General features: G+C 41.4%; 1 protein-coding gene and 1 long non-coding RNA gene across 3 annotated transcripts in view; one reads left to right on the forward strand and one right to left on the reverse strand.

Annotated features, from left to right (window-relative positions):
- Nucleotides 1-4,229, forward strand: part of LOC130358660 (uncharacterized) — a 68,740-nt gene extending 64,511 nt beyond the window's left edge. Inside the window, exon 3 of the long non-coding RNA XR_008889601.1 lies at nt 3,613-4,229. This is a non-coding gene — a long non-coding RNA (uncharacterized LOC130358660). The remainder of the gene's footprint in view (nt 1-3,612) is intronic.
- Nucleotides 1-12,001, reverse strand: part of PRPH (peripherin) — a 32,169-nt gene extending 20,168 nt beyond the window's left edge. Inside the window, exons 1-2 of one of the 2 annotated variants that reach the window (XM_056562208.1) lie at nt 11,407-12,001; nt 1,928-1,988 (exon numbers count right to left, since the gene is read on the reverse strand). In XM_056562208.1, the coding sequence (XP_056418183.1) occupies nt 1,928-1,988; nt 11,407-11,918 (573 nt within the window). In that variant the 5' untranslated portion in view covers nt 11,919-12,001. The remainder of the gene's footprint in view (nt 1-1,927; nt 1,989-11,406) is intronic. The other variant, XM_056562207.1, reaches the window with a different exon arrangement.
- Nucleotides 12,002-13,625: the final 1,624 nt, after the last annotated feature.

Here is a 13,625-nt window from a genome sequence, read left to right on the forward strand (position 1 = left end):
TTTTTCCTCCTTAGTACTCTTTTAATTATAAAAGAAAATTTGAGTCTCTTAGTGCACTTTTTGATCAAAATGTGCCCCCTGCCCGCCTGCAGAGGTGGCCTTATTTCAGGTGGGACCCTAAAATTTTAGGGCTCTTTAGAGTGTATTAGAGTGTTTTTAGGGTGTATTGGAGGGCTCTTTAAGATACATTGGAGGGCTCTTTAGGGTGTATTGGAGGGCTCTTTAAGATACATTGGAGGGCTCTTTAAGATACATTGGAGGGCTCTTTAGGGTGTATTGGAGGGCTCTTTAGGATATATTGGAGGGCTCTTTAGAGTGTATTGGAGGGCTCTTTAAGATACATTGGAGGGCTCTTTAGGGTGTATTGGAGGGCTCTTTAAGATACATTGGAGGGCTCTTTAGGGTGTATTGGAGGGCTCTTTAGGATATATTGGAGGGCTCTTTAGGATACATTGGAGGGCTCTTTAGGGTGTATTGGAGGGCTCTTTACAGTGTATTGGAGAGCTCTTTAAGGTGTATTAGAGGGCTCTTTAGGGAGTATTGGAGGGCTCTTTAGAGTGTATTGGAGTGTTTTTATGGTTTATTAGAGGGCTCTTTAACCTCTTAAGGACTCAGGGCGTACCTGTACGCACTGCGCCCGGTCCCGGTCTTAAACGCGGGGTCACGCCGGGTAGGTCCCGGCGGCTAATGGCCACCAGGACCCTGGGCTAATAGCGGGTGGCACCGATCGTTGTGCCGCTATTAACCCTTTAGATGCGCCATTCAAAGTTGATCGCCGCGTCTAAAATTAAAGTAAAAGCTTCCCGGCAGCTCAGTCGGGCTGATCGGGACCATCGTGGTGAAACTGCAATGTCGCGATCAGCTATAACGCAAGCGGAGGTCCCCTCACCTGCCTCCTTTGGTTCCGATCGGCGATTGATTGCTCCAAGCCTGAAATCCAGGCTTCAGCAATCGACCGCTGATTACACTGATCTTTTCCATGTCAATGCACGTCAATGATCAGTGTATAAGATCGGTATTTGCAGTGAAATAGCCACCAGGGGGGCCTATAACACTGCAAAAAAAAAGTGTAAAAAAGATCATTTAACACCTTCCCTAATAAAAGTATGAATCACCCCCCCTTTTCCCATTTAAAAAAAAAAATACTGTGTAAATAAAAATAAACATATGTGGTATCGCCGGATGTGGAAATGTCCGAACTATAAAAATATATCGTTAATTAAACCGCTTGGTCAATGGCGTATGCGCAAAAAAATTCCAAACTCCAAAATAGCGTATTTTTGGTCACTTTTTATATCATGAAAAAATTAATAAAAAGCGATGACAAAGTCCGATCAATATAAAAATGGTACCGCTAAAAACCTCAGATCACGGTGCAAAAAACTAAGCCTCATACCGCCCCATACGCGGAAAAATAATAAAGTTATAGGGATCAAAATATGACAATTTTAAACGTATTAATTTTCCTGCATGTAGTTAGGATTTTTTTTAGAAGTACGACAAAATCAAACCTATATAAGTAGGATATCCTTTTAACCATATGGATCTACAGAATAAAGATAAGATATAAATTTTACCCCAAAATGCACTGCGTAGAAATGGAAGCCCCCAAAATTACAAAATGGCAGTTTTTCTTCAATTTTGTTACACACTTAATAATTTTTCTGCTTCGCCGTGAATATTTTGGTAAAGTGACTAATATCACTGCAAAGTAGAATTGTTGGCACAAAAAATAAGCCATAATATTGAATTTTAGGTGCAAAATTTAAAACGTTATGATTTTTAGAAGGTGATGAGGAAAAAAGGAAAATGCAAAACGGAAAAACCCTGCGTCCTTAAGGGGTTATGATGTATTGGAGGGCTATTGCAGTGGAATTGGAGAGAATTTTCATCTTTGATCAGCCTATGAAATATAAGTATCACTTACCTTCCTGAAGAGAACTAAATTGTTCTCAGCATCTTCTCTCTTGTGAACTTCTTCATCTAGTCTAGAAAAAGAAATAAACAGTGAGAAAGGTTCTCCCCCTAAAAGATAGATGATAGATAGACCATAGATAGATAGATAGGAGATATATAGATATAAGACAGATAGGAGAGATGATAGATATAAGATAGAAAGCTATGAGATGGATAGAAAACACAGAAGGTAGCAGTACACCGTCAGAGTAGATTAAAGGTGGGTGCAATTCAGTGGGAGTCCCAGGTCAAAAGGCTCCAAAGATACAAGGCTTGAAAAAGGCTGCAGCTGAAACGTTGCCTATTGCACCTTGATGGAATAAAACACTTTTTACAAGTTTTTCACCTAAGAATCGAAGTGCTGCAGTGTTCTTACATTTTAGATAGATAGATAGATAGATAGATAGATAGACAGATAGATAGAAAGGTAATCGATATATAGATAATGGATAGATCAGTGGTCACCAAACTGAGGCCCTCCAAATGTTGCAAAACTACAATCCCCAGCATACATGGACAGCCGTTGGCTGTCCAGGCATGCTGGGAGTTGTAGTTTTGCAACATCTGGAGGGCCACAGTTTGGGGACCACTGGGATAGATGATAGATAGATTAGATATGAGATAGATAGATAGATATGAACTAGATAGATAGATAGATAGATAGATAGATAATGGATAGATAGATTAGATATGAGATAGATAGATGGTAGATAGATAGATAGATATGAAATAGATAGATAGATAGATAGATAGATAATGGATAGATGATAGATAAATTAGATATGAGATAGATAGATAGATAGATATGAAATTGATAGATAATGGATAGATGATAGATAGATAGATTAGATATGAGATAGGTAGATATGAGATAGATAGATATGAGATAGATAGATATATATGAGATAGATAGATAGATAGACATGAGATAGATAGATAGATAATGGATAGATGATAGATAGATAGATATGAGATAGATAAATAGATAGATAATGGATAGATGATAGATAGATATGAGATAGATAGATAGATAGATATGAGATAGTTAGATAGATCGATAGATAATGGATAGATGATAGATCACAAGAGGACATAGTTTTATATTAGAGGGATAAAGGTTTATGCAGTAATATCAGGAAGTATTACTTTACAGAGAGAGTAGTGGTTGCATGGAATAACCTTCCTGCAGAAGTGGTCTCTGCAAATACAGTGAAGGAGTTTAAGCATACATGGGATAAGCATAAGGTTATCCTTCATATAAGATAGAGATAGACATAAGGCTATCCTTCATATAAGATAGGGCCGGGGACTATTCATAGGATTCAGATTATTGGGCAGACTAGATGGGCCAAATGGTTCTTATCTGCCGACACATTCTATGTTTCTATGTTTAGATTAGATATGAGATAGATAGATAATGGATTGATGATAGATAGATAGATAGATAGATAGATATTAGATAGATAGATAGATAGATAGATAGATAGATAATGGATAGATGATAGATTAGATATGAGATAGATAGATATAAATTCAAGATGGATAGATATGAAATAGATATGAGATAGGTAGATAGATAAATAGACAGACAGATAGATAGACATAGATTTGAGTTTGTATTTCCTTTCTCATATCCTAATGTTTTCTGTACTGTAGAACAGACAGTCTTGCTGGACATCTGCCAGATCTTCAAGGAGAAGCCCTCTGCCGCACCCTGAAAGTGATCATTTATTATCTGTCTGCCCAATACAGACAGAATGTAGGGATTGCCATATGTCCCTGGTCATACTGATCAATCCATCACATGACCATTAGTTTTTACAATTGATTATAACAATGGTCCTGTTTTTATTGTGTTAGCTGTTTGCATAACTAGTTGTACCACATTTTAGAGTTCTTAATCAGTAGCTATCTAAATGAAAATACAGCACAAGTTATAAAGATTTTGTCTCAATCATTTCACTGAATGCAAGTAAATGATCATTGACTATAGAATGTAACAACAGCCTTAGACATTATATTTAGTTCTTCACTTGGTAAAAAAAAACAGTCACGTCCAAATTCTCTTGCCATATAAATTAGGCTACTTTGGCCAAATCCACTGATTTCATCAGGATTGTATAATCATCTAATGCTGTGTTTTCCTATTGGTGTGCTTAAAGGGGTACTTTGGTGTAAAACACATTTTTTAAAATCTATTGGTGCCAGACAGTTAAACAGATTTGTAATTTACTTCTATTTAAAAATCTTAATCCTTCCAGTACTTATCAACTGCTGTATACTACAGAGGAAGTTCTTTTCTTTTTTAATTTCTTTTCTGTCTTACCACAGTGCTCTGCTGACACCTGTAGAAGTAATCTGTTTAACTTTATGGCACCAGTTGATTAAAATTTTTTTTCCACCAGAGTACCCCTTTAAAGCTGTTGCAAAACTACAACTCCCAGCCTGCCTGGACAGCCAAAGGCTGTCCAGGTATGCTGGCAGTTGTAGTTTTGCAACAACTTCAGGCAACACTGATCTAATGTGTATTTGCTGTTTGGTTAATGTTCGTTCATTTCATGTTAAAGGGGTACTCCGCCCCTAGACATCTTATCCCCTATCCAAAGCATAGGCGATAAGATGTCTGATCACGGGGGGCCCGCAGCTTGGATCCCCCGCGATCTTCCTGCAGCACCCGGCATTTGTTTAGAACGCCGGCTTCTACACCGGAGGCTCGTGACGTCACGGCCATGCCCATAGACTTGCATTGAGATAGAGAGGGTGTGACATCATGAGGGGGTGTGCCCATGACGTCAGCGCCACATCGCTAGTCATCAGGCACCTGATGACTGCAGAGCCGCAGCAGAGATCGCAGGGGGTCCCAGTGGCGGGACCCCCAGGACCAGACATCTTATTCCCCTATCCTTTGGATTGGGGATAAGAGGCCTAGCGGTGGAGTACCCCTTTAACCCCTTAAAGGAGTAGTCCAGTGGTGATTCAGTGGTGAGCAACTTATCCCCTATCCTAAGGATAGGGGATAAGTTGCAGATCGCAGGGGGTCCGACCGCTGGGGCCCCCTGCAATCTCCTGCACGGAGCCCCGACAGCCCGCGGGAAGGGGGCGTGTCGACCTCCGCACGAGGCGGCGTCCGACACGCCCCCTCAATACAACTCTATGGCAGAGCCGAAGCGCTGCCTTCGGCAATCTCCGGCTCTGCCATAGAGATGTATTGAGGGGGCGTGTCGGCCGCCGCCTCGTGCGGGGGTCGACACCCGCTATCTCGGCGGAGAGCCGGGGCCCCGTACAGAGAGATCGCAGGGGGCCCCAGCGGTCGGACCCCCCGCGATCTCAAACTTATCCCCTATCCTTAGGATAGGGGATAAGTTTTTCACCACTGGACTACCCCTTTAAGGATCGGGGGGGTTTTCTGTTTTTGCATTTTCGTTTTTTGCTCCTTGCCTTTAAAACATAACTCTTTCAATTTTGCACGTAAAAATCCATATGATGGCTTATTTTTTGCGCCACCAATTCTACTTTGTAATGAAGTTAGTCATTTTGCCCAAAAATCTACGGTGAAACGGGAAAAAAAATCATTGTGCGACAAAATTGAAAAAAAAACGCCGTTTTGTAACTTTTGGGGGCTTCCGTTTCTACGTAGTACATTTTTCGGTGAAAATGACACCTTATCTTTATTCTGTAGGTCCATACGATTAAAATGATACCCTACTTATATAGGTTTGATTTTGTCGCACTTCTGGAAAAAATCATAACTACATGCAGGAAAATTAACACGTTTAAAATTGTCATCTTCTGACCCCTATAACTTTTTTATTTTTCCGTGTATGGGGCTGTATGAGGGCTCATTTTTTGCGCCATGATCTAAAGTTTTTAACGGTACCATTTTTGCATTGATAGGACTTATTGATCGATAAGTGACCAAAAATGCACTATTTTGGACTTTGGAATTTTTTTGCGCGTACGCCATTGACTGAGTGGTTTAATTAATTATATATTTTTATAATTCGGACATTTCCGCACGCGGTGATACCATATATGTTTATTTTTATTTACACTGTGTTTTTTTTTTTATTGGAAAAGGGGGGTGATTCAAACTTTTAATAGGGGAGGAGTTAAATGATCTTTATTCACTTTTTTTTTTAACTTTTTTTTTGCAGTGTTATAGCTCCCATAGGGACCTATAACACTGCACACACTGATCTTCATCATTGATCACTGGTTTCTAATAGTAAACCAGTGATCGACGATTCTGCCGCATGACTGCTCAGGCCTGGATCTCAGGCACTGAGCAGTCATTCAGCGATCGGACAGCGAGGAGGCAGGTAGGGGCCCTCCCGCTGTCCTGTAAGCTGTTCGGGATGCCGCGATTAGCCACGGCTATCCCGAACAGCCCGACTGAGCTAGCCGCCAACTTTCACTTTCGCTTTTAGCCGCGATCGGCGTTGCGCACTATTAGAGGCGGGTCCCGGCTTCACTATGATGCCGGGCCCGCCATGATATGACGCGGGGTTACTGTGTAACCCCGCGTTATATCAGGAGAGCAGGACCAAGGACGTACCGGTACGTCCTTGGTCCTTAAGGGGTTAAAGATAAAAGGAAAACAATCTGTTGTTCTCAGGGGAGCTAAAAAGAGATAACCCCCCATTAGAGGTGTCTGACAGCGGCATATTCGCCTCTCCACATTGAGAACACATCTATACGCTGAATTGAGCATGCAAGTGCATAAGGAAGTTGGGAGGAATAGCTGTTGACCGAACATGCTGACACCTATGGAAGGTGTGCGGCCACATTTAGATTCCCTGAGAAGACTTGCTAAAAGCATTCTGGAGCATAATGACAATAATAGGTGACATCACTTAGCGAAATGACCTGCTTACTGAGTTACAGCCTCCTGCAGTCTCGCCATTAACTGAATTCATTATTATGATTAGGTGACATCATGGTCAATGAGGTAAGCTTTGTTACTGTCTGGATTAAGCAGGATATATATATATATATAAATAACTCTTCACACAGTATATACCGTATTTTTCGCCGTATAAGACGCACTTTTTCTTCCCCAAAACTGGGGGGAAAAAGTCGGTCCGTCTTATACGGCGAATACACCCCTATCGCGGCGGTCCCTGCGGCCATCAACGGCCGGTACCCGCGGCTAATACAGGACATCACCGATTGCGGTGATGCCCTGTATTAACCCTTCAGACGCGGCGATCAAAGCTGACCGCCGCGTCTCAAGGGAAAGTGACACTAACCCGGCTGTTCAGTCGGGCTGTTCGGGACCGACTGAATAGCCGGGTTAGTGCTTACAGGACACCGGGAGGGACCTTACCTGCCTCCTCGCTGTCTTCTCCGTTCAGGGATCCCCTGTATGGCCGGCGCTCTCCTTCCTCGTCATCACGTTGTTGCGTACGTGCGTCGGCGTGCGTAACAACGTGATGGCGGCGACGGAGAGCGAGGATACCCGGCCGGCAGCAGAGACGTTCCAGAGTGACGGGGACACGGCGACAGCGATGGAGCGATATCCAGGGCAGCGGTGACAAGTCCGGAGCGGCGGGGACACGTGAGTATTACCTCCTATGCAGTGGTCTTCAATCTGCGGACCTCCAGATGTTGCAAAACTACAACTCCTAGCATGCCCGGACAGCCAATGGCTGTCCGGGCATGCTGGGAGTTGTAGTTTTGCAACATCCGGAGGTCCGCAGGTTGAAGACCACTATTGGGTTCAAAATCTTAATTTTTTTAGATTTTGCACCTATAAATTGGGTGCGTCTTATACGCTGGTGCGTCCTATAGGGCGAAAAATACGGTATATACCTTACGGTAAATATACTATCTCTACCGTGCATGCTTGTTAGCATAAAATGATTTTATAGCACTATTTGCTTCCCTAAATTTATATTTCTGCAAAGCATCAGTACATATGATGTACTATACAATATAAAATGAGTTATCTAGTGCTATAGTAAGCAATGGCTTTTTGAGGGTATGTTTAGGTTTTTCATTGCAAATATTGAATACAAGGGAACAGATCAGAAATGGTGGAGACGTATATAGGAAAGATTGGGACTAGAGATGAGCGAATTTACAGTAAATTCGATTCATCACGAACTTCTCGGCTCGGCAGTTGATGACTTTTCCTGCATAAATTACTTCAGCTTTCCGGTGCTCCGGTGGGCTGGAAAAGGTGGATACAGTCCTAGGAGACTCTTTCCTAGGAAAGCTTCCACCTTTTCCAGCCCACCGGAGCACCTGAAGGCTGAACTAATTTACGCAGGATAAGTCATCAACTGCCGAGCCGAGAAGTTTGTGACGAATCGAATTTACTGTAAGTTCGCTCATCTCTAATTGGGACTTTCCCTCTTTTCAAATCCATTCTTGTCTTTGAAGTCTGTAGTTGCAACCAGTGCTGTGTGTACCTCTAGTTTGACCAGATTACTTAATGATATTATGATATTAAGTTAACCACATCCTATACAATCTCATTTTGGGGAAGCAGCCGGCTGGCAGACCCTCCCAGATGGATTCTGACCCTTATGGCATCTCTGATTGACAGGTCATAAAAGTCCCAGCTGGGAAAACCAATAAATGCTTCTTTGTTTTTTAATAATTGTAAAAAAAAAAATCACAAATTTCCAGAGTTTTTCCTTTCAAACTGATCAACAATTTTAAACAAACTTAAAACTAAATAAAACAAAAATTTAAAACACAGGTGAAAATGTCACAAATTCCAGGTAGCCTTAAAGGGAGGCTGACAGCAGGGTCACCCGCACTAACCTGAATATACAGGTACATAATGTAGGTGGCCCTGTTTCTAATGCTTCTCACCGGGTGGAAATCGGTGCAGTCATTTATTAGATATTTATCTTGTTGCCAATATGGTAATTACTTCTTACCTGCACTGGGAGGCGGCTGCTGCTGTATGTGTAATACTTTCTCCCACCCACTTAGTTGATAACCCCACCCCCTTCTGAATATAACCCCACCCCCTCTATAAATATTTATCCTATCTTTCTCAGAATGTCTGTAAAGGGGGCATAATTATTGGCAGAAGGGGGCAGGGTTATCACCAAAGAGACACGGGTGAAAGCATTGCACATACAGCAGCAGCCACCTAAAAGAAAATACCATATTAGCAACCAGATGACTATCTCCTGAATGGCTGCACCTATTTTCACCCAGCAAGAAGCATTAGAAACAAGGTCACCCACCTGTATTCAGGCTAGTGTGGGTGACCCTGCTGTCAGTTTCCCTTTAAAGAGATATCCCCAGCATCAAATGTTGTCCCCTATACACAGGATATGGAAAAGCAAGCTGATAGGTAGCGGTCTGAATGCTAGGACCCCTATGATCACACAAACTGGGTCCCCACTTATCAGCTTATTGTCCCCTATCCTGTGTATAGGGAAGAACTTTTGATGTTGGGAATACCACTTGGATCTTCTCAGAACTGGAAATATGTAAGACAAAGAAGTAGTTATGTGGCAAAAAATTTGGTTGGATCAAAATATAGTCAGCAATCTACTCAGCCTAAAATGGTTGTTTCCAAGAAATACAATTTAACACTCCATTGGGGCTACAAATTCTAAATTGGTTCAATTACTTGACCCTTCTACTACAAAAGTGACATCAACGATGACAGAACTATAGCTCCTGTTAGGTCCGCTTTGACTAAAGTGAATACTAAACATGTCCCTTCTCCACAGTGACCCTGTGAGGGACATACTCTATGGGAAAGTTACGAGAACAAAAGGACCAATGCTTCTTTTATGTTATAGTTAACAAAAGCACAAGTATAAATAAGTGACAAAACACAACTACAGCTTTACCAAGCCAGTCTATAGCAACTTTATACTGTGTTTCAAGCATTTTAGCTAAAAAAAATACTATTCCATATAAATGGGTAAACCCAGGGCTGAATTCAGAAAACTTTAGTAGGAACTTGTTAAAAAAAAACAACAAAGGTTTAGAAAACACAACATGTCAGAATAAGCTCAAGTAAATTCCATTGCAAAACATCTATATAACTGCAAAAAATGCTTCTAAAAATTAGGATTTTCATTTTTGCTTCTTTTGCTGGTTATATAGAAGGGTCCAATGCCAAAGTGCCATCTATATGGAGAACCACACCCTATTTGTTCTGCCAATGGTAACCTGTTGGAGGCGCTCATTCCTCTGTGGCATGACGTGTCTTAAGAAAGGTTGAGGCTGGGGCTACGCCTAGACTTTTTGTAGAAAGACTTGTGATTGAAACCTAAACATTTGATTTTAGGTTTCAATTGGTATTATAGTCTGTGGAGGAAAAAGTATCATGCAACAATTGAAAAAACATTTTTTATAGCAACTCACTTGACTTCAGACATTTTTAAGAAAATGTTCAAGCTACTCAGTGCATGGATTCCTAAGGACAGTTATATCACAGCAAATTTTTTGTAGTGAGATAAAAAAAAAAAAGTCGACGTGTATTCCTAGCAGTATATGTGTGTGCTACATATTACAAGGTCTAGCAGAGGAAGGCATTGACTATATCAGAAATTCAACTCTGTTTGTGAAAAGTGTTCATTCAGTGATAAATGTTAAAATATAAGGTAAACCACATGAATGCTTTGCACAATGTAAAATTATGGGACTACTTACAACTTTTATAAAAAAAAAAAAAATATTCTTGTCCATAATCATCATACAAAGCACAGCACTTTAAAGCTAACGTCTTTCTGAAAATTGTTGCCAGTTTCAAGGATGGTCCAAAAATGTCAGTCCTTCCTGGTGTTGCTCATCTCTGGGCTATTAGCCAAATATAGGTGTTGCCATGCCAATGATGGATTTGTTCTGGGTATTAGCATGTGTAAGTATCATATATAGTACCAACTAGTGCACTTAAATGTTTGCATTTGTTATTCTTAGTTTAGTATATATATATATATATATATATATATATATATATATATATATATATATACCCATTTAGCATAATCATTTATCTTTATAAAGGAATGGTTACAATCATTCCTGAATTAAAAAAAATTGCATTCAATTTCTTAATTTATACTAAAACACAGTTCACATATTGCCTTGTGGACTTGTAGTTCTTCATCAAAAGCTTTTTTATTTTTTTAGAATTTCAGTATACCTTTAGCTATAGTATGTTGTCACCAGTTTTTAATATTATCAGAGTGCAACACATATTAGTGCAACACATAATGCATCATCTTGGAAGATATTTCTGAGACTATCTTGGAAGATATTTCTGAGACTATCTTGGAAGATATTTCTGAGACTATCTTGGAAGATATTTCTGAGACTATCTTGGAAGATATTTCTGAGACTATCTTGGAAGATATTTCTGAGACTATCTTGGAAGATATTTCTGAGACTATCTTGGAAGATATTTCTGAGACTATCTTGGAAGATATTTCTGAGACTCCCCCCCCCCCCCCCCCCGCCCAAGGCTCTCACCTCTGTTTGAGAAAATTGAGATCCTCTGCAAAGTTGTCCCTTTCTACCTGGATACGGTCCCTTTCCTTGCCCAGAGCATCCAGCTGTCTTCTCAACTCTCTCAGCTCTTGTTGGCAGAGGTCTGCAGCCCTTGTGGGCTCCTTGGACCTGGCTTGATTGATCTCGGTCACCAGCACAGCATTCTGCTGCTCTAAGTAACGGACCTTCTCTATGAAGCTAGCAAACCGATCATTAAGCTCTTGGAGTTCTGCCTTTTCATTACTGCGTGTGGTCAGGAACTCCTGGTTGAGAGCCTCAGCTACGGAGAAGTCCACCCTGTCTGCGACCCGGATTGGGGTGCTGGACCTCACCCTATAGGCCGATGAGGAACGGCTGGAGGGGCCTGGGGAGGGGCTCCCCAAATGTCTTGAGGTTGAATATCTAGTAGAGGAGTAGGACAGTGGGGATAGAAGAGGAGCCCCAAAAGTGCGTCTGTAAGAAGTTGAAGAGGTTCTATGTCCGGCGTGACTCATGGTGTTACGGGAAATATTGCTGCTCCAAATATAAGCTTCGGAAATGCTGTGCACTCTTTCTTCTGAGAAGCTCTAGAGAAAGTCTGTGTCTCATGCAGCCAGCTTTATAAGACAGCACGGAGGGAGCATCATTGTGCCCCTCCCTGTGGGACCACATGGATCTATTATCCTGGCCTCGGGGAGGAGGGGGCCTTCATCTCCATCCCACCACACCCACAAGCTGCTGGCCTCTGCATATTGTGCTTGCCAATGCTGCTGAGATGAAAGTTTGGGACTTTGTTCAAGACATTTTACAGGAAAGTGACCGATGATATAGCAAAATTTTCTGCACCTTGATTTAATGTCCTACAATACATTTTAGTAAATTATTATAGAACGCCGGCACGATGCATCTCTAAATATTAATTGTAAGCAGATGTAAATGTCCCGCAGTAATAAAAATGGCAAGAACAATTACCTTATCTTAAGGTCAGATGCTGCAAGACTCCAAGAGCTGATAATATTGAAAGCAACATTGTAATAGGTGGACTACATTTTGAATATACACATATAAGGCCTCCTTTACACATTGTTTTTTGTGGTGTTTTCTTTCTGGCTTGTAAAAAAAAAAGTTAAAATTTGTTCAGGCATTTTTACCATACCATTACCTTTACCATTACCATTATAAAGAAATCTACTGGGGAAAAATCTAAAAAAACAAAACAAAAGCCATGCTATGTTTATTAAGAATGGCAAAAACTCATTGAAAACTAAGTAAAAATGACAGTGGAAGTTCCAGGTCTGTCTTTGAAGCATAACTTAAAGATGTCATGTTAAAAATGCAGTCTAATCTGCAGGTATCGTGTAATAGAGCAGGAGGCGCTGAGTAGAATTAAATATAGTTTTGTGGGAAAGGTTCCAGGATACCTTATATTTATTCATGTCTACCTCTGCTCATTCTGGGCTTAGTAGTCAAGAGGGCGGTCCTACACAGTGACTGACATTTCTCTATATGCACACTTATACACAGATAGCTGTCAATCACTGATAAGCTCTGTCCAGTTGAGTACTTATGGTTTACATGAATAAATGACAAGTTAGCATGATGTTGCTATTGAGAAAGGAGTATAGTGTTCCCAGAAACGCGTCTAGTACAGTGCCCTCATACTGTATATACCATGTATCAGCAATATTTGCTTCTTCTTCTCCTGGATCAACTGCTACCTCTCTATTAAACCTGACCCCCACTTTACACAACTCCACTATACCGGTAATTGCAACCTGCCTCAGCTGAAGGACGGGGACTTGTCAGTGGCCAGCATTTGCTTTAAAGGGGTACTCTGCTGCTCAGAGTTTGGAACAAAATGTTCCGAATGCTTAGAGCCGGCGCCGGGAGCTTGTGATGTTATAGCCCCGCCCCTCATGACATCATGCCCCGCCCCCTCAATGCAAGCCTATGGGAGGGGTCGTGACATCCCCTCCCATAGACTTGCATTGAGGGGGCAGGACGTGACATCATGAGGGGCAGGGCTATGATGTCACAAGCTCCTGGCACCGGCTCTAAGCATTCGGAACATTTTGTTCCAAACGCTGAGCAGCGGAGTACCCCTTTAAGCGCATGTGTCTGCTAAGCAACCTATGCAATATTATATGTGACTTTGGTTGTATTTTCAGGTTTAGCCACTTGTGCGACTTTTGAGCATGTGTGTCGCTGGCGTGACTTTGTTC

This window comes from Hyla sarda, chromosome 2, assembly GCF_029499605.1.
Source record: "Hyla sarda isolate aHylSar1 chromosome 2, aHylSar1.hap1, whole genome shotgun sequence".
Classification (NCBI taxonomy): Eukaryota; Metazoa; Chordata; class Amphibia; order Anura; family Hylidae; genus Hyla; species Hyla sarda.